This window comes from Chelonia mydas, chromosome 7, assembly GCF_015237465.2.
Source record: "Chelonia mydas isolate rCheMyd1 chromosome 7, rCheMyd1.pri.v2, whole genome shotgun sequence".
NCBI lineage: Eukaryota > Metazoa > Chordata > Testudines > Cheloniidae > Chelonia > Chelonia mydas.
The window spans coordinates 23,517,790-23,538,365 of record NC_057853.1 but is presented as its reverse complement, the minus strand read 5'-3'; the positions used below and the strand labels follow the sequence as shown (position 1 = coordinate 23,538,365).

General features: G+C 55.3%; 1 protein-coding gene across 4 annotated transcripts in view; it reads left to right on the top strand.

The window, feature by feature from the left end:
• Positions 1 to 20,576, top strand: part of COL7A1 (collagen type VII alpha 1 chain) — a 119,775-nt gene that overhangs the window by 22,422 nt on the left and 76,777 nt on the right. For all 4 annotated transcript variants that reach the window (XM_043551663.1, XM_043551664.1, XM_043551665.1 and 1 more), the window contains 18 exons: positions 266 to 429; positions 811 to 940; positions 1,768 to 1,887; positions 3,574 to 3,723; positions 4,686 to 4,805; positions 6,230 to 6,376; positions 12,672 to 12,788; positions 13,083 to 13,232; positions 13,812 to 13,940; positions 16,040 to 16,186; positions 16,712 to 16,834; positions 17,292 to 17,438; positions 17,717 to 17,842; positions 18,556 to 18,699; positions 18,806 to 18,931; positions 19,326 to 19,472; positions 19,969 to 20,100; positions 20,179 to 20,325. In XM_043551663.1, coding sequence (XP_043407598.1) covers positions 266 to 429; positions 811 to 940; positions 1,768 to 1,887; positions 3,574 to 3,723; positions 4,686 to 4,805; positions 6,230 to 6,376; positions 12,672 to 12,788; positions 13,083 to 13,232; positions 13,812 to 13,940; positions 16,040 to 16,186; positions 16,712 to 16,834; positions 17,292 to 17,438; positions 17,717 to 17,842; positions 18,556 to 18,699; positions 18,806 to 18,931; positions 19,326 to 19,472; positions 19,969 to 20,100; positions 20,179 to 20,325 — 2,466 coding nt within the window. The remainder of the gene's footprint in view (positions 1 to 265; positions 430 to 810; positions 941 to 1,767; positions 1,888 to 3,573; positions 3,724 to 4,685; positions 4,806 to 6,229; positions 6,377 to 12,671; positions 12,789 to 13,082; positions 13,233 to 13,811; positions 13,941 to 16,039; positions 16,187 to 16,711; positions 16,835 to 17,291; positions 17,439 to 17,716; positions 17,843 to 18,555; positions 18,700 to 18,805; positions 18,932 to 19,325; positions 19,473 to 19,968; positions 20,101 to 20,178; positions 20,326 to 20,576) is intronic.

Sequence of the window (20,576 nt, the reverse complement as noted above, 5' to 3'; positions counted from 1 at the left end):
CTGGGGCCTTGTGTCGGTTCGCTTTGGCCCCACGGGTGCTGCCCTGCCCAGTTGATTCCCCCCCACCCAGAAAGTTTGAGTGAGAACGTTTTCATGATTCTCTTCTGATGACGTTCTTCGCTGTGGCAGAGGCCATCCGTCCCCGAGCGGGCTGCCTGCGTTGGGCAGCTGGGACTTAGCGTCTGCGCCGTGGCTCTGTGCGTGTCAGCCCTGGGGAAGGTGTGGTGCCAGCAGGGAGCCTAACTGCTGCTTCCCTTCCCCTAAGGTCCGCGGGTGTACAGCGGCCCGTCCAATCTGGTCTTCGTGGAGCAGACGGTCAACATGCTGAGGATCCGCTGGACTGCGGCGGGTGGCCCGGTCACAGGCTACAAAGTCCAGTATGTGCCGCTCACGGGCTTGGGGCAGCAAGTTACAGCAGAGATGCAAGAGGTGAGAGCTTCCCTTCCCAGCTATGGCCGGAAATCCGCCTGCTGGGCAGGCTCGGCAGAGAGGCCAGTGGGACTGAGCTGCCCCCCCTTGCTGGGAAAGGGGGTTTCTCTGGCTGAGGCACATTGGAAAGGGTGTGCCTGCAGCCTGCCCTCTGGGTGAATAGAGCCTGTTGGCTTCTCGTGGCGGCGGCTCTGACCCCTGCTCCAGCACCAAACCCCTTAGGGAAGTGAATGGTGCAAAATCTCATATGGAGCCCACCTGCTCCGTGGGGCCTGGCTCAGTGGGCCATGCCATCTGGACAGCAGGAGGAGGCTGGTGAGCAGGCAGGATGTTCGATCTCTCTGGCTGAAGAAGGGAATGCCTTTGGGTGCCTTTGAACAGGTCAACCTGAGCCCCGGGGAGACGAGTGCCGTGCTGAGCCAGCTGATAGGAGGGACGGATTATCTGGTCACTGTCATCGCCCAGTATGCCAACAGCATTGGCGAGTCGGTCTCTGGCAAAGGACGCACTGGTGAGTAACCTGCCCTGCTCCCCATCCAAGCAGCATGTTTGACACTCCCCGCACCCCCACACCTCGTCCACCTGCCCAGAGCAGGAGCCAGCCTGCACTCCCAGGCTCCCTGGTGCCCTCTGAGCCAGGGGGATTCCTGATGGAAGAGCCTGGGTGAGCTTGGAATCCAGCCTGGGACTAGAAAGGTCGGCTACCATGTCCATGCACCATTGTTTGAGGATGGGCCCCATTACAGGGATAGGGCCTGGCTGAGCCCACCCAAGGATGGGACAGGGCTGCTGGACCCGCTTCCAGCTCAGTTTGGGGTGAGTGGGACTCCTCATGCCTGTGACCCTGGCAGGCTTCCCATGGGAATGGGTGACTCCCTCTGGCCTCACCATGTGCTCACTCCATCATTGCCGCCATCTTGGATTCTGTGGCTGGATGACCGTGCTGGGATGGGATAGATAGGGTGTGAGTGCCGCTGCCGAGCCAGGCACTGGGCTCTCGCGCTGATGGTTTTTGGTGGGTCCCACAATAACGTTAGCTCTGGGGCGTCGGTGGGCTTGGCAGCGGAGAGATGAACTGTATATGGGGAGTCTTTGAGTCAGTGTTTAGAATCCCGAGGACGCTGCCCAGTGGAGTGTGACAGTTTTAGGGCTGCTCTGCCACATGCTGGGATTTGGCCCCAGGCTGGCTAATGACCGCCCCTGTCCCCTCCTGCATCGCCCCAAGGCAGCTTGCTTTTCTCCTGGCACCAAGGCGCCTCTTGACCCCGCGCGAAGGGCTGGCGGCTCTCTGGAGCAGGAGTGTGTGAGGGTGATGGCCTTGCCCCCATTCTCTTTCAGGGGCCCTGTCTGGAGTGTCGAATTTCCGAGTGGTGGAGGCTGGGCCGTCCTTCCTCAGACTGGCCTGGGGAGCTGCCTTGGAGAACTTGCAGGGCTACCGGATCACCTACATGGCCCGAGGTGAGGGCGGAGTGCGGGCGATTGGGCCGGGGAGGCGCTGCCTCTCCTGTGGCTCTGCAATGTGGGAACATCCCCCTGGGCTGTGTTCTCTGCCACAGGAGAACTGCCAGCCAGCCCGGCTACAGACCCTTGTCCCTCATGTGTAGGGTGAGGAGCCTGGATCCATTCCAGGAGGGCAGGGGAATCCAAGCCTGGACAGGCCTTTCTCCACTGCCCTAGGTCTCGGCTGAGTGGGAGGGTTGGAGGGGAATCAGCGAGCACGGATTTCTGCTCCCTTCGCTCTTTGGCTGCACCACCTCCTCCCCACACCCTGTCTGTCCAGCAACTTTGTTAGCCACAAACCCCAAGGAGCAGACAGATGTGACGTATGAACTCCCTCCGAGGCAGGCAGACAAAGAGCCAGTTGAATGGCCTCTTGTTCCCATGGGAGGCCGTGCTGTGCCGGGGTCAGTGCAGGGCATCCACTGTGCCCAAAGGGGGTGGGTGGTGCTGCCAGGATCTCTGTGATATGGTGTGTGGCGTTCACGTGGCCGAGTGAAGCCCATAGGTGAGAGCGGGTTCCAGCCCCAGCTCTCCTCTCACTGCAGCTGTATTTGTTGCGGGGGAATGTGTGGGCCCAGGTGCTTCTGTATATCCTCTGTGTGTGTGTGTGGCGGGGGGAGGGGGTTGAAAGGGGTTGGGTGTGTGTCCTGGGGTGTGGGTGTACAGGGCTGGTTTGTGTGTACGGGAGGAGATCAGTACATGTGCTGGGGGTGTACATGTGGAGGTATGTACATGGGGTACAGTGTGTGCTCCAAAGAGGGGGTGGGTGTGTGTGTGTGTGTGTGTGTGTGTGTGTGTGTACAGGGGCTCTCTGAGCATGCTGGGGTTTGGGCAGGGGTATAGATGGTTTCAAGCCCCCCACCCCAGTGCTATTTTCTGTAGGAAGCTGCACCTGGAGCTGCCCCTCCCCAGCCTGCAGCCATCCCAGTGCATGTGGCCCTGGCAGCACTCCCAGTGCGCCTCGCCCTGCATGCTGCCACACCCGGCTGCCATGGCAGTGCATCTCCCCAGCAGAGAATGCTAGCCCTGAGGGCACAAAACCACTGCTGAGCTCATCCGAACCACCCCTGTGCCCTGCCCAGACCCAGTGCCTGGCTGAGGGGGCCAGCTTAGAACTGTGTGTGGAGATTTCCCTGCCATCTTCCCCTCCTTTCATGGCATCTGCAAGGGAGTGCCAGGACTTGCCTACAGCTCCCTGCCAGGGAGTGCAAGCAGGGCCCTTGCTCCCTTTTCCCAGCCCTGCCTGGTTGGGTTGAGCCCCTGATCTTTGTTTAGCTTCTTGCACTGGCTGAGCCCTGCTGCTGGGAATGGGGGCACAGAGCTTGGTTGAATGTACTGAGCGCACAGAGCGTGTCTGCTCATGCTGCTAGCCATGTGCTTGCACACGTGTGGGAGGCCAAGTGTGTTCTGTGCTGCATGTGCCTGCGTGTGCTCCCCCTCGCCAACCCACCTGGGCACCAGAGTGTTCCAGTCCTGACCTACTGCATGAAGGAAAGGCCTGTCTGAAGCCCCACATAGCTTGTGTTCTGCAGCCTGCCCAAGGCTGGGGTGGTGTCCGGCAGCGCCAGAGTCCCCTGCCTTCCAGTGGATAGTCCCCCCTCGTGCTGGGCCCCACTCATGTGTCGCTGTCTGTGCCCATCCCAGGTGATGCTCAAGCGGAGGAAATGAGCCTGGGGGCCAACGCTGTGTCTGTCACACTCAGCAATCTGCGTCCCAACACTGACTACGTGGTCACACTTCAGCCCATCTCCCAGCGACAGATGGCAGCGCCGGCCCAGCTAACCGGCCGAACCCGTAAGTACCATCTGCTCAGACAGCCAGAGCCTGGGGCTGCCAGAGGGCATCTGACTGGGTTTTCTTTCTGCCAAAAATGACTTTTTATTTCTTTTTTTTTAAAAAGGAACTTTCTTTTTTTTTTTGCAAAATAATTGTCCGATTATTGAAATGTCAGTTTTTCATAGGACTTTTCTCCATATTTTTATAAAAACTCTATCAACATAGTTCTCAAAATCATCATCAACATTTTCTCTTTGCCAAAATCCTGGTTTCCAGGAAGGAACTATGGTTTTTAATAGGCAAAATGTTTCTAAAACGCTTTTGATAAAAATATCAATCCAGCTGTGTGAAAAGTGTCAGGCAAACTGGAAAATGGGCCCACTTCGAATCCGGTGAAATGAACACCACTCCCACATGTTGTGAAATTGTTAGCTCGTGTTTTTTCAACCATGTCTAACTCAGGTCAAGTACAAAACGTGCATATCTCAGATGCAGCATAACATCCTTCACTTTGACCCGGGGATTTTTAAATGAAGAAGTGATTTTGATTTCTCTCTAATCACCTGAGCATAGAATTTTTTGGTAAGGTATCTCTGATGTATTTTGAGACTAGTATTGGATATCTGGTTTATGTGACGTAATCCACTTTTAAAATAATGCATGTGTGTGGACTTGCATTTGAAGCTGATTGGTGCATGTCCATGAAGTGCACATGCATCATTCCTGGGTGTATTTTTCTGAAGAGTTTTGTGGGGTATTTATATTTTGAGATTACCGATGAAGGGAACTGTGCTTATTTAGGGGCAGAGTTAAGGTTATTGTGTCTCTTACATGAGCTGGCAATGCAGAAGGGTGGCTGGGCTGGGCTGGGCTGGACTCTGCAGTATATTTGGCTGTCTTGCAGGTTGCATGGAGGCTGAGCTCTCTGGGTCTCACATTTGTGCCATGGTTGTGTTTTGTTTGATTCCCTCTCCCTCCAGTGCGTTTGGAAGGGGTGCAGCAGCTGTCGGTTCAGAACATCTCCCAGCAGAGCATGCTGGTGACCTGGCGGGGTGTGAGTGGAGCTACTGGATACCGGGTCTCCTGGGGGCTCCCCTCAGGTAAGTCTACCTGACTAACTAGAGCTCTCTCCCCATCCCAAAAACCAGTGGCAGGGTGCTGTAGACTGAACGGTGGACACAGTTCTCTAGACCTTCTGGCTGGATGGTGGGGAGCCCCAGTGTGCTGAGCTGTGGTGCAGACTCTAAGGAGTGGGTGTGGGTGGGGGGCTGGCATGCCTTTCTTCCAGCAGAGCAGATACACCCCTCCCATGGGACAGGACTCTTGTGTAGTCAGGTGCATTATGGGGCAGAGGGTCCCAAACTGTGTTCTCTGGAGCACCTGCTGCTGAAGTGTGGAGAGACTGGAGAGTCCAGAGTGGCTGGAGGAGAGGCGAGTGAGGCAGCATGCTGAGGGGAGAAAGGGACCGGGGGCTGGGCAGGATGCCCAAGACAGAAGCGGACCAAGTGACCGGCAAGCACATACAGGGGGAGAAGAGGAGGGCAGGTGGCAGAGCTGCTTGAGAAGTTGGGGGTGAGGGGAAGAAAGTTTGGGGGCAGGGTGGTGGAATGAGCAAAGGGGGCCGGGGTGATGAACTTCTGTCAAGAGAATCTTTATCACACTGAAGGCAATTCAGATCCATACCTGCTCTCCTGCTGGGCCTTGTGCCAGTCCTAGGGGTATAACAGCCTGGGGGAATGGTGGGGAGGGGCCATGCTCCAGGCTCTCTGTCCGTTCTCTGGGAGACTCTGCATGGCCCTGCTCTTGGAGTACTGGCGATCTCTCCTTCTGCCCCTGAGACACATGGAGAACCAGGCCAAATCACACCAGACTGAAAGGTGTCCATGTGTTCCTGGAAATGACCTCACCACGAGCTTTGGGGTTTGCGCAGCTTCTTGGCCAGGTCAGCCACGTTGTCTGTACAGAGCCCATTGCTGAATCCCTCAAGGAAGGCCCACACATCTGGGTCACAGGTGCAGGGCCCAGGTCTGCAAACCTCTTGGCATAGAACTCTGGGAGTCCTGCTTGTGGAGGATGGGTAGGATCAGGCCCTGTATGTTAGTCACCTGTGTCTGAGGTGGGGTGGAGTGCGGGGAGCTTTCTTGTTCAATCATCCCCCATGCTCTCTATTAACATGAACAGTTTTTACTGACAAAGCCACTTACGGCTGGGTGTGGGAGTAGTGTCAGGATATTTGCTGGCCTTTGGCAGCCCAGAATCCAAAACCTGATGAGATGGGCCTGGGGTATGGCCTGGTGTATGGGGGGAGGCTGGATGCCAGACTAGACTTCATCTGCTGTGTCGTGGACGCAAGGATACTGGATTAGCAGCGCGGCTCTGGCCCCGTGCAATCAAGAAATGGGATAGCGGGCTGGAAGGGCTGTTGGTCTGGTCTGATGTGGAGTCCCTGGTGTTGCATGGGGCTCTCAGTTGAACGGACGACCTGGAATTGTGCCTTAAACCCTTTTGCTCTGGATTATCTCAGGCCAGGACATTCGGAAATTTGATGTGGATGCCAGCAAGAATTCCTACCTGCTGACAGGGCTGCAGCCAGACACAGATTACCTGCTGACGGTCATTTCACTCTACGGGCAAGTGGAGGGGCCCCCAGCCTCTATTAGGAGAAGAACAGGTGTGTGCATGGCCATGGGAGAGGCTTCCCACTGCTGAGGGGCGGGAGGCAGGGTCTGTGCCAGGAAGCTGGTGGCTCTTTGGGATAACTGTAGTATTTGTACTATAGTAGCACCCAGAAGCCCCAGTTAGGGCTCTATAGTGCCAAGCCGTGTTTTCGATTGTGACACTCCCCAGGAGCGAGGCACCTCACCATCACCTGTCTTTAGCATGAGGAGGTCACGTCTGTGCGTGCTGTGGATCAGCTCCCGGCAGCCACTGGCAGCCCAAGCACTGCCTTCCAGATCCCCGCAGGCCTTGCTCTCTGTACAGGTAGCAATCGGCACACACCAATGCCTGAGTTCTCAGAGCATGCAGTGCACCATCCAGCCCCTGATTCACCGGCCACTCCTAGAATTACCAGGCCTGCTGTTCCCAAAGGAATCGTATGCACCAGCTTGTCAGCTCAGGAGCAGCACTTTGCTTAACACACAGCACTGAGATATATTGATAGTGAAAACTAGAACAGAGATTCCTGTGATAGTGAGTAAGGGTATCAGAAATAAATGGTTACATACAAAACAAAATCATCACCAGCTTTCTAGGTAACTACATTAACAACTTCTCCTCCTGTCTGAAGAAGCAGATCTTGCCCAACATGCTTTCCAGTGTTGTCAGCCAAGCCTGATGGAGACCCCTCTTTCATGAAGTAAACTCACAGTCTGTTAGCTTCCTAGGTGAAGGATGCCAGGGAGTCTTCATTAGAGCAAATCTTTGATGTGCTGTAATGATGCTGGTTCTGCCGGGACCCAACTGAGAGTGTCAATTCAGGACAAATGGCTTAAAGCAGGGCAGTTACAGCCCAAGTCTAGGGTTTCTATGCACACCAAGGCAAACCAAACCAGCCAGACAGAGAAGACTTTGGTTTTACCCCACTGGTTAACCACAGGTCACACAAGCAATTCCCTTAGACACTCCAGTTTCCCAGTATCACCCCAGTGCCACTCGTTATGGGGACAGATGGTTATGAAAACCAGTACCCCAGTAAAAGAAAAAAGGTTCTCTCGATTCCAAAGCACCAAGCCCCAGACCCCGGTCAATATACAAGTTAGATCTTACCCACAAATCATGCTGTTGCCAATCCTTTAGAATCTAAAATCTAAAGGTTTGTTCATAAAAGGAAAAAGAGATGGATGAGAGCTAGAATTGGTTAAATGGAATCAATTACACACAGTAATGGCAAAGTTCTTGGTTCAGGCTTGCAGCAGTGGTAGAATAAACTGCAGGTTCAAATCAAGTCTCTGGAGGACATCCACAGCTGGGATGGGTCTTTCAGTCCTTGGTTCAAAGCTTCAGTGTAGCAAAGTCCCTCCAGAGGTATGAAGCAGGACTGGAGACAAGATGGAGGAGCTGCAGCAGCTTTTTATATTCTCTTGCCATGTGGTCTCTGCTTTCTTTGTTCCAAAGACAAGCTGTCCTTCACGTGGCCTGGAAAAACCTCAGCGTTCTGTCCATAGGCATGTCCCTGCAAACCTTGCTGAGTCACAAGGCGTCTGCCTTCTCTCAATGGGTCAGTTGTACAGCTGATGGTCCTTAATGGGCCATCAAGCAGGCTAGGCAGAGCTGACACCAGCTTTTCTGGGGTGTCACACAGAAGCATAAGTTTGAAATACAGACAGTATAGAGCCAATATTCATAACGTCAACTGTAAAAATGATACACACATACAGATCGCATAATCATAACCAACAAACCATAACCTTGTCTGGGACACCTCGATTCATAGATACTACGGTCAGAAGGGACCATTATGATCATCTAGTCTGACCTCCTGCACAATGCAGGCCACAGAATTTCACCCACCCACTCCTGCAAAAAACCTCTCACCTATGTCTGAGCTATTGAAGTCCTCAAATCGTGGTTTAAAGGTTTCAAGGAGCAGAGAATCCTCCAGCAAGTGCCCCGTGCCCCATGCTACAGAGGAAGACGAAAAACCTGCAGGGCCTCTTCCAATCTGCCCTGGAGGAAAATTCCTTCCCGACCCCAAATATGGCGATCAGCTAAACCCTGAGCATATGGGCAAGATTCACCAGCCAGATACTACAGAAAATTCTTTCCTGGGTAACTCAGATTCCACCCCATCTAATATCCCATCACAGGCCATTGGGCCTATTTACCATGAATATTTAATTACCAAAACCATGTTATCCCATCATACCATCTCCTCCATAAACTTATCGAGTTTAATCTTAAAACCAGATAGATCTTTTGCCCCCACTGCTTCCCTTGGAAGGCTATTCCAAAATTTCACTCCTCTGATGGTTAGAAACCTTCATCTAATTTCAAGTCTAAACTTCCTGGTGGCCAGTTTATATCCATTTGTTCTTGTGTCCACATTGGTTCTGAGCTTAAATAATTCCTCTCCCTCTCCAGTATTTATCCCTCTGATATATTTATAGAGAGCAATCATATCTCCCCTCAACCTTCTTTTAGTTAGGCTAAACAAGCCAAGCTCCTTGAGTCTCCTTTCATAAGACAAGTTTTCCATTCCTCGGATCATCCTAGTAGCCCTTCTCTGTACCTGTTCCAGTTTGAATTCATCCTTCTTAAACATGGGAGACCAGAATTGACACAGTATTCCAGGTGAGGTCTCACCAGTGCCTTGTATAACGGTACTAAAACCTCCTTATCCCTACTGGAAATACCTCTCCTGATGCATCCCAAGACCGCATTAGCTTTTTTCACAGGCATATCACATTGGCAGCTCATAGTCATTCTATGATCAACCAATACTCCAAGGTCCTTCTCCTCCTCCGTTACTTCTAATTGATGTGTCCCCAGCTTATAACTAAAATTCTTGTTATTAATCCCTAAATGCATGACTTTACACTTCTCACTATTAAATTTCATACTAAATTCTATTACTCTAGTTTACAAGGTCATCCACATCCTCCTGTATGATTTCCCTGTCCTTCTCTAATTTGGCAATACCTCCCAGCTTTGTATCATCTGCAAACTTTATTAGCACACTCCCACTTTTTGTGCCGAGGTCAGTAATAAAAAGTTTAAATAAGATTGGTCCCAAAACCGATCCCTGAGGAACTCCACTGGTAACTTCCCTCCAGCCTGACAGTTCACCTTTCAGTAGGACCCGTTGTAGTCTCCCTTTTAACCAATTCCTTATCCATCTTTCAGTTTTCATATTGATCCCCATCTTTTCCAATTTAACTAATAATTCCCCATGTGGCACGGTATCAAATGCCTTACTGAAATCTAGGTAAATTAGATCCACTGCGTTTCCTTTGTCTAAAAAATCTGTTACTTTCTCAAAGAAGGAGATCAGGTTGGTTTGGCACGATCTGCCTTTTGTAAAACCATGTTGTGTTTTGTCCCATTTACCATTGACTTCAATGTCCTTAACTACCTTCTCCTTCAAAATTTTTTCCAAGACCTTGCATACTACAGATGTCAAACTAACAGGCCTATAGTTACCTGGATCACTTTTTTCCCTTTCTTAAAAATAGGAACTATGTTAGCAATTCTCCAATCATAACGGTACAACCCCTGAGTTTACAGATTCATTAAAAATTGTTGCTAATGGGCTTGCAATTTTGTGTGCCAATTCCTTTAATATTCTTGGATGAAGATTATCTGGGCCCCCCAATTTAGTCCCATTAAGCTGTTCGAGTTTCACTTCTACCTCAGATATGGTAATATCTACCTCCATAGCCTCATTCCCATTTGTCATGCTACCATTATTCCCAAGATCCTCTTTAGCCTTATTAAAGACAAAGTATTTGTTTAGATATTGGGCCATGCCTAGATTATCCTTGACTTCCACTCCATCCTCAGTGTTTAGCGGTCCCACTTCTCCTTCTTTCTTTGTTTTCTTCTTATTTATATGGCTATAGAACCTTTTACTATTGGTTTTAATTCCCTTTGCAAGGTCCAACTCTACTTGACTTTTAGCCTGTCTCACTTTATCCCGACATGTTCTGACCTCAATACAGTAGCTTTCCTTGCTGATCCCTCCCATCTTCAACTCCCTGTATGCTTTCTGCTTTTTCTTAATCACCTCTCTGAGATGCTTGCTCATCCAGTTTGGTCTACAACTCCTGCCTATGAATTTTTTCCCCTTTCTCGGGATGCAGGCTTCCGGTAGCTTCTGCAGCTTTGATTTAAAGTAATCCCAGGCCTCCTCTGCCTTTAGATCCATAAATTCTTCAGTCCAATCCACTTCCCTAACTAATTTCCTTCATTTTTGAAAGTCAGCCCTTTTGAAATCAAAAACCTTAGTTGCAGATTTATTTTTGTTTATCCTTCTGTTCAGTTTGAACTGAATTAGCTCACGATCACTTGAACCAAGATTATCCCCTACAACCATTTCTTCTGAGGTCCTCACTACTCACCAAAACCAAATCTAAAATGGCATCCCCTCTAGTCAGTTCAGCAACTACTTGATGAAGGAATCCATCAGCTATCGCATCTAGGAAAATCTGAGCCCTATTATTATTACTAGCACTTGTCCTCCAGTCTATATCTGGGAAGTTATAGTCTCCCATGATCACGCAGTTTCCATTAGTATTTACTTTATTAAAAACATTAAAAGGGGCTCTATCCGTATCCAAATATCCGTAGACCCCAAGCACTATCCCAGGGGAGGCTCTAATAGTTTTCTTTCCCAATGTAATTTTTGCCCAGACGGACTCTGTCTTACCCATTCCATCGCTTCTTATTTCTTATTTAGAAATTTATTATTTGACCCCCTTTATATAAGATTTGGTGCCACTGCAGGACCTTGGTTGCAACAATGATCTACACGGTCTCAGTTCAAGTCCATAACGTCACATGTGCACTTCAAGTATTGTTCTCCCTGCCCACTGTCTGCTTCTTCCTATTGCTTTTTCCTCGCTGAAGCCTTTGCAACCCTTTGTCTGTATTCCGTTCAGCCGGCTGAGGGGAGACCCAATGTGAAGCAGACAATACTTAATATCCATGTAAGCAGCTAGACAGAAACATTTCTTGACTGACGGAAAACCTGTTTTTTCATCTTTGCGGATGACCAGTCCCCTTGACTTGACCTAGAGAACATAATTTTCAGTGTATGTACATAACAACTTCTTATGAAACCTCTGTACATGCGTTTCCCGATACTGATGATGAGTGCGACACTGGCTTTTGTTTGTGACCTCGCACGGCACTCTTTGGTGAACTAGAAGTTATGTACCAGATCCAGGAGATCCCCAAAAGCCCTGTGCACCCCCTCTGTGCTCCTTGCTAGTTGGCAAGAAGAGATTCTTGTGTCACACAGATAAACACCCATGGACATGCAATGAAGAGAGAGTCAAGGCCCCAAGAGCTTATGCTCTGAGAATGTCCAGAGGGCTGACAGGACAAGCAGCTGGGGCAGCACAAAGTACTAGCAATGCACATGGCCCCAGGCTTGGCTGGTGTCCCTCTCATGGGAGAGCGATGCACAGGGGGAGACAGCAGCTCTGCATCCCGGTGTGGCTGGGGGCGGATTGATATGGTACTGAAGGGATCCTGGCTGAGAGAGCACTTTGTAATGTCCAGAAAGCGGGATGAGGTGGCACCTACAGTCAAGTGGGGAGGAGGCTGGGACTGGGACTGCTCCTGCAGAAACAGTCCTGACAGTACCCCTGCTGGTTGCCCCCAGCAGTACCATCCCTGGTGCCCTTGGCCGGGTCTCCAGGGGGTTAATGCCATTCTCCAGGCCAGGGCACAGTAGCCTTTCCTTTCCCACAGGTCTCTGGGGAGGGAGGCCCCTATTGTAAGGGGGGGCTCAGCCCTGGGAGTGCCCCCATGGCACAGATATTTCTGGACATATTCTAAAGCAGAGGGAGATGGGGAGTTATTTTTCCCTGTGTCTTTTTCTGGCTGCGAGCGTCAGTTGCCCCAGGCCTGGCTCCTCATCCTCTCTCTTGGCATAGTAGCTCTCTTGCCAGTGCAGCCCCCCGGCTTGCCAGCCCTGCAGACTGAATCCCTACTCAGAGCAGGCTCCGCCGAGGCAGTGCCAGAGCTGGCTTCCCCCATGAGCTGCCAGGGAAGGACCCTCCCTTGGGGGAGGGTATGCAGCCCAGCTGGGGAGTAATTAGCGACAGCTGTGGTGGTGGGCACTGGACTGAGGCCCACCACCTCACTTCCCAAAGGGCTACTCTGGCGGGGTGCCCAGCTTTAGGCTCGGCTTGAGAGATGGATTTGGAAGCCTAAGTGTTTCCCTTCGGTGGGCGCCAGTCTCTGTCAAGAGCCTTCATGCTGCTGAGCTCAGCCTGGCCGTCTGTCTCTCCTTCCTCTAGAAACAGGCATAGTCCAGTCCCTGAGGACTGTCATTCTGGGCCCAACTTCCATCCAGGTGGCCTGGAATATCATCCGCGATGCCCGTGGTTACCGGCTGGAGTGGAAAAGAGCAACAGGTAGGCTGGCCAGGTCCCCAGGGCAGGCGGTGGGGAAGGCTACTGGAGAGGCTGAAATGCCCTGTGTCTGCATGGGGGTAGGGTGATAGATCCCCATCCCTGATCTCCACAGGCTCAGCTGGGCTCCAGGTCTGGCTCACCCGCCGGCCAGGTTCAGGGGGATCCAGCTGCTGGTGCAGGAGTCCCTGGGAGGACGAAGGGGAGGAGAGGTGCTGAGATTCAGGGCTGGGAAGCAGCAAGTGACTGCCTCATTTCCGCCCCCCCATCCCCCCCCCATCCCATTCTGGTTCTCAGGTGCTGAGCCCCCACAGACTGTGTCCCTGCCCACCAACATCAACAGCTACCAGCTCACCGGCCTGCAGCCAGCCACGGACTATCGCATCACCCTCTACACCCTGTACGACGGGAGGGAGGTGGCCACGCCCGTAACCATCTCCCAGACAGGTGAGTGAACGCCCCTGGGCCCACCTGGGTGGAGTGGGTAGAGGAGGGATCCCAGAGCCTAGAGGTGCCCAGTGCACCATGCAAGTGGCTCTGTGACATCCTACCAGCATTTTTTGGGGTGGCTAGCCCTCCGAGTGAGTGACATCCCCAGCACAGGGCCCCTGCTCTTCTCCCGGCTCACCCCGCTGGGCTGTGGCATGGCAGCATGGGTGGGGTCATTGCTGAATGCTGGGCCCCCTGCCAGGCCCAGACTGTGTGGGGCTGAAAGACCCGCCCCCTTCCCTGGAGGCTCTTTGACTGTAGCTTTTCAAAGGAAGCAACTTGGGTGCTGGGCAAACAATGATCAAACAGATCCCTGCCCTGCCCTTTCCCCTACACTGGAGCCTCCATCCATGCAGCAACGGGGGTGCCAGGAACCCCATGGACTGAGCGAGGGCAGGCTCTCCTGGCCCTGCCAGGCCTGCTCTGACTGTTCCATAGGTCTGTGGTGCCCCGCCCCTCCTTCCAGTGCTCCTTGGTGTCCCCAGGCTGTGCCTGCCCAGCTGTGAGCCATGGCCGTAGCACTGTCTTGTCTTGCAGGAGCGGAGCCCCCAGTGGGCAGCATTTCTGACCTGCGGGTCATTGATACCGTGGGGAAGAGGATCCGGCTGGCCTGGACTGGGGTCCCAGGTGCCACTGAGTACAAGATTGTGCTGCGCAGCTCCCAGGGTGAGTCTCCAGCTGGGAGCCAGTGCTTGGGGGGCCACAGGGGAGTTGTGGCTGCAGGCTGGAGCTCCAGACCCATCCAGAGCTGACTCTCTGGAGTGCCACCTACCTCCTGACTTGCATCTGAGGCCCAGTGGTGGGGGGAGTGGGACAGGCCAGAGCCCTGGAGAACACACCATGGTGTCTAGATACCCAGTGGAGGCTAACTGCAGTCGTGGGAATGACCCCCGCACACACAGTTAGAGATCCACCCCACACCAGTGCTTCTGCGAAGCAGCCCTTCAGTCCTCTATCTCCCGATCCTGCTGGGAGGACGGGTGGGGGCTTGTTCACTGTTTACAGGGCCGGCTCTAGGCACCAGCAAAACAATCATGTGCTTGGGGCGGCCCATTTCTAGGCGTGGCATTCCGGCGCTGGCCATGCCGCCCCTAGAAATGTGCCCCTGCCGCCCCAGCTCGCCTCCACCCGCTCCCCTGAGCGCGCCGCTGTCGCTCCGCTTCTCCCCCCTCCCTCCCAGGCTTGCCGCACGCCAAACAGCTGTTTCGCCCGGCAAGCCTGGGAGGGAGGGAGGAGAAGCCAAGCGGCAGCACTCGCGGGAGGCGGCGGTGGCGGAGTGGAGGTGAGCTGGGGTGGGGAGCAGTTCCTCTACCCCCCGCCCCCGTTACTTCCTGCGCTCCGCCCCCCACCTCCGCTCCGCCTGCTCCCCTGAGCGTGCTGCCTCTCCCTCGCCTGGGGAGGGAGCAGGGAGAAGTGGAGCGGCGGCGTGTTCAGGGGAGCGGGGGGGGGCAGAGGTGAGCTAGGGCGGGTGGTTGCAGGGGGGAGCCGCAGGAAGCAATGGGGGGGGGAAATGCGGCACGCCCGGGGGAGGAGGTGGGGCTGGGGATTTGGGGAAGGGGTTGGGAAGGGGCAGAGCCGGGGGTAGGGAGACATGGGGGAAAAAAAAAGCGGGGACGGCCAAAAATGTTTTTGCTTGAGGCGGCAAAAATCCTAGAGCCGGCCCTGCCTGTTTTAGTTGGCTGGCACTAGCCCTGTGCTGACTGCTTGGGAGCAGCTGGCTGAGATTCTGAGGTAGATGCTAAATCTGAGACCGCAGGTTTTGGTGGCATTAAGTCTGTGAGTGACTAAAGCCCACAGTGCAGTGCCCCCTGGCTTCCCCCTTTCTTCCTGGTGCTGTGATTTGGCTATTCACTGCAGTGCATTCTGCGCTGTCCCTCCATTCAATTCTCTGTGTGCTGCACGGGCTTGTGTTGAGGCTGCACTGAAGCTGTGTTGGGGGAGCTGGGTAGGGGCCAGCTGGGACTTTTGTCCCTTGGGGAATTGAAGGAGGCAGCTTGGATTAGTGGCACAAACCCATTAGCGGGATGCTTTTGCCAAAACAAGCAACACTGAAATGGTTAAGAGTTATCATGTACAATGTTATCGTTAGGTTCCAGTGTCAACAGTACATGTTCATGTGAATAGAGCAGTTCCCACCTCTGAGCTATTGTTTCAGGCTGCTGGCAGACTCAGGCAGGCATTGCTGTCTGCTACCCTGGGGTCACAGTTTGAAGGTTTGCCTTGCACTTGTCAGGCCACAGCTGAATTGTGTGACACAGAGCTGATGCCGTGAACTGGGAGCATGTGTTCACAAACTCATGCTCAGTAGTGGGGGGAGTTACCAGTCCCCACTCCACTAGCCCCAGCTGCTCTAGCCACCCCTGGCCTGGCATTCCTCCAGAGCACCATTGGCCGGGCACCTACTAGTGTGGCCACCCTCTGCTGGGTGATATGGAATGGCATGTGTGATTCCAGGCCATGCAAGTGGGCTCTGAGGGAAGTGCGCTCACCCTGCCCATCGGACGAGACGTGTGCATGTGATGGGGAAGGAGTGGTACCTGCTCCCACTCTGCTCTCCAGCCCAGTCAGCTCCCCAGCCAGGAGATCTGTGCCCAAAGGCTGAGGAGGCACTTGGGGTCAGCATGGCTTGGCCTGTGGGTGGGGGTGCAGTGCTTTGTACCTGGGTCTGAGGGTAGCAGGGATGTCACAGAGGGACTCTGTCACAGCTGATGTGACATCAGAGCTGGAGAGAGCCCTAAGCCTCCCCATTCCTGTCACCCCTGCAGATGGCACTGACAGGACCAGGCAGATCCCAGGCACCCAGACCATGCTGGAGCTCGAGGACCTGAGAGAGGAGGTCACCTATGTAGTGCGTGTGTCAGCCCTGATTGGCAGGCGCGAAGGCAGCGCCGTCCCCATCAGTGTCCGGATCGGTGAGTGCCAGCTAGCCCCGGTGGGTGGGTGGGACCTGAGGCCCCAGGGAGGACAGGCTGGAGCGAGTGTTCTCCTCCCATGGAGCTGGCCCCAGGCAGTCAGATGGGATTTCTTACTAGCAACCCTGGGGGCTCTGCCGGGGGCATGGGTGGGAGATGGGCTCTTGTCCCTTCACACAGGGGTCGGTCCCTCTTTCCCTAGCTCCTTTCCCATGCTCCCTCCCCCAGCAGCAGGCTCAGCAGTCATCAGCTGGCATTCAGCACAGCCGGCAGTGTCTCTCTAGAACAGACACCCAGGGGTGCTCATGAGCCCTGGACGCTGCACCCAGCCCCACTCTACAAGCCGTGCGTGCTATGTCCGATATTACCCCCACTCCGGGGGCCTGGTCGCTGCATCTCCCTTGCCCAGGGGCTGGGAACGCTCCCTTTTCCCCTGGGGCAGTCATGCCTGCTCCCCCAGCAGGCTTTGGTCCAGGCCCCTTGGGCTTGCTCTGACTGGGGGGTTCCCTTGTGTGTTTATGACAGAGCCGTCAGTGAGCAGCGTGTCCAACCTGCAAGTGGTGCCTGTGGGTGTGGGCCGTGTGCGGCTTCTGTGGAGTGCCATGCCCAGGGCCACTGAGTACAAGCTGGTGATCACCAACAGGCAGGGTAAGAGCTGGCCTGCAGAGTGTGGGCATGGGTGTTATATAGGCTGTGGTATGGGGGTCATACCTGCTGGTACCCACTTCTCTGCCTGGCAGAGCTCTGCTGCGCAGGGGTGTCTGCTGAGGCACCTGGAGGGACGTCAGTGGAACACAGATAAAAGGTGGGCAGAACGGGGGGCTGTGACTGAGCAGGGCGGAGGGGAAGGGCCTGTAGGCAGCTGTGACTGGGCAGGGCGGAGGGGTTGGGAGTTATGAGGGGGAGCAGGACATGGCTGCGGGTGGCTGTGACGGGGGGTTTTGTACTGGGCGAGCCTGGCATGCACCAGTACATTAGGGCCATCTCCCCTGGGAGCCTCAGGGTGTCTGAGAGCCCTTCCCCGTGCCGCAGTAGCCGTGCTGTGGGAGCCTCGCTCCCTGCTGGGGTGCAGAGGCCGACTCCCCAGTGCTTTCCCTTGCTGCAGATGGCTCAGAGGAGACCAGGCGCATCCCCGGCAACCGGAATTTCTTTGAGCTGCAGGATTTGAAGGAAGGAGTTACATACCTGGTGCAGGTGACAACCCTGGTGGGCAGCCAGGAGAGTGACCCTGCCACTATCACTGTCCAGCTGGGTACGTGTGCATGGGGACCTGTGCAGGGGCATGGCTAGCACCTGGGGGGGCACCAAGCTAGCTCAGCGCTTGGGCTGAATGGTCCAGCTCTCCCAGCAAGCCTGTGAGGCTGAGTGTCACCACTGCAGGGCGTCTGGCTCTCCCAGTGAAGGCTCTAGGTATACAGCCCTTGGTTAGCACCTGCATTTGTTCCTGCCCTCTGGCTGGGCTGATTGCGGGGACCGGGCATGACAGACAAGTCTCTGGGGTCCAGGCTGACGCTGTCTCCGGCCCTGCAGATCCCCCGTCTGTGGGCAGCGTCACCAACCTGCGGGTGGCTGAGATCAGACCCAACCAGCTGAGGGTCGCATGGAGTGGGCTTCCTGGGGCGAGTGGCTACAAGTTGACATGGCGGGCGAGTGATGGTAGGTGTACTGAATGCATGTGGGCTCAGGTGGGCTACTGAGGTGAGACTATCCAGACTGGCTCCTTGCCTTGGGAGATGCCCCCGTTACCCGTCTGCCTCTGCTAGGAGGCACCAAACTGCAGCATGATCTAGCGGTTGGAGCAGGGGACTGGTGTCTGTGCCTGACTTCTTGCTTAGAGCTGGGGACAGGACCCCCTTGCTCACTGGCAGCCCAGAGCTTGAAGTGCCTTTGGCCTGGGGTATGTTGCTGCCCCAACCTATTCTAGGGCCAGCGGGACTGGCTGTGCCGTAGGTGGGAATAAGCTACAGCCTCACAGAGCAGATCCTGCTGCCGGAGGTTTGCAGGCCAGTGCCTGCTGCAGGCAGGGTGGGGCTTGGTTTGGCCATTCCATGCTCAATCGCCTGTGCTTGGCTAACCCACCATTCATTGTTTGAGGAGACCCCATCCTGCTGCTCCTTGGGGAGAGCACAGACTGGAATCCTGGCCCCTGCTGCTTCCAGATTGGTGGCTCACCTCCAAATGGCAGCTGCTGTTGCCATTCCCTCCCCGCTGGATTGGGTGCGGCCATGAAATGCGGGTCGTGGTCCTCCCTGGTTGTCGCAGCATCTTGGCCGGGGTGTCCCTCCCGCAGCATCTTAGCCCGCTCCGCCCTCCCAGACCTGCCCTGCCTATGAAATCCAACCCCTGCAGCTTGTGTTTCTCTCCTGCAGGCCAGGAGATCTCCCGGGTCCTGCCAGCCGACAGGACCTCCTTCAGTATCGAAGAGCTGCAGGCTGGGGCCGTCTATGTCATTGGGGTCTCGGCCCTGGTTGGCAGCAGGGAAGGCAGCCCTGTCACCATTGCGGCTAGAACAGGTGAGGCCTCGCCTGGCCTCAGGGTGCAGCTCCTCCCTGCCCCTTGTGACTCTGTGCGATACTGATCTCTTAGTAACCCAGGCCTCCTGTGTGCCCTCTGTCACAGCTCCGGAGCAGGTGGGGATGGTCTCCAGCCTCAAGATCCTCTCGTCCAGGAGCAACGTTGTCCGGGTCACCTGGGTTGGAGTGCCTGGGGCGACAGCCTACAAGGTGGTGTGGAGCCGTCGAGATGGTAATGTACCCAGCCAGGTCAACACACTGCCTGTGGTGCCCACATCCCCAGACCTCTGCCCAGCTTTGTCCTGGCTGTGCTGGGAGCTCCAGGAGTCCCATGGTTGCCCTGGCCTGCAGATCCCATCCCGCCACTCCTCTTGCGCTCTAAGGACAGAGGGCCTTTGCCTCCAGCCCTGGAGTCTCTTCTCTCTGCCATTATCTGACTGGCACAAACCTTGGAGTTGGGCATCATGAGATGAATCTCTCCCTCCCCTGACGAGATGGGATCACTCGCCATCATCAGCTAGTGGAGAGCCTGGCTCTGCCCCCCCTCTGGGCACCTGGAGTGAGGCTGGCATCCTTGCTGGCTCTGCCCCTTCTGGGTGCCATGTTAACCCTCTGTTCCTTTGCAGGGGGCTCCGAGTCAAGCGAGGTGGTTTCTGGTGACACCAGCTCCTTTGACATTCTCAACCTGGAGGGTGGGGTCAGCTACACAGTGAAGGTCACAGCACTGATTGGCAACCGCGAGGGTGACCCTGTCTCCATCGTCGTCACCACACGTAAGTGCTGATGCCTGGCCATGGGAGTCTTGGATCCCTGCTGGGCTTAGACTGGTCTGTGGGTGGAGTTGGTAACTTCCATTGTCCAGGGTCCCCTGACCCTGGGCAGTGCCCTCCCAGCGGGGTGTGGGCAGGGAACTGGAACTCCCATCTGCTCCTTGCTCTAAGATCTGTGGCCTGAGCTGGTAGGCAGTGCCTTTGGGAGCTGGAGGTGATGATGCCTGTGCCAGAGAATTAGCAGCAAGTCTGCCCCGGCAAGAGTTGCCCATGCAGCCCAGAGAGCTCTTCCCAGGCCCTGTGACACAGCTTCAGCCCTGCCAGAACCTCTCCGGTCCCTGACAGAGAGCCGAGGAACCCCGCCCAGTGTGCCCCATCCTGCCCATGTGAGCCAGGACACCCAGATCCCAGTGGGGAGCCTCTCTGTGCCCCTGGTTTTGACAGCTGCAGCAAGAGCACTATGCCCCTGACCCTGTCCCTCTGTGTTACTGCCCCACAGCGGCAGAGGTGGCCCCAGCCCAGCCTGTGGGGAACCTGCGGGTGATTGACTCCTCGGAGCAGCGCATTCGCCTCACCTGGAGCCCAGCGCCGGGCAGCACCGGGTACCGCCTGAGCTGGAGGCCAGCCGATGGTGAGCTCCTTCCCCACCTTCCCCGCAGCTCTCCTGGCACGCCCTGCCCCGTTTAACCCCGTCTCTCCCCTGGGGCAGGAGGGCCGGAGAGGAGCCAGCTGCTCACCCCCAACGTCAACTCCTACGACATCGAAGGCCTGGAGGCGGGAGAGCGCTATGAGATCCGGATCACCAGCCTGGTGGGCAGCCGGGAGAGCGAGACTGTGGGCATCGCTGCCAACACTGGTATGGGCAACTCTCCCACAGGCCAGCCCCGTCTCACCCAGCCCATGGTCTGAGGGCCTGGAAGGGAACCTCCGACCACGGCTGTTCACTGGCATGTCATCGGGGGGCGGGATGGGACAGGTTTTGCCCTCTCTGGAGTCTGAGACTACCTTGCAGGCTTAGAAGCCGTCTCTCTTAAGGGGAGCCCAGTTCTGCCCCCTGGAGACCCTGTCTGGCTGAGCCGTGTCTGGAGCCAGGGGGCCACCCTGTGG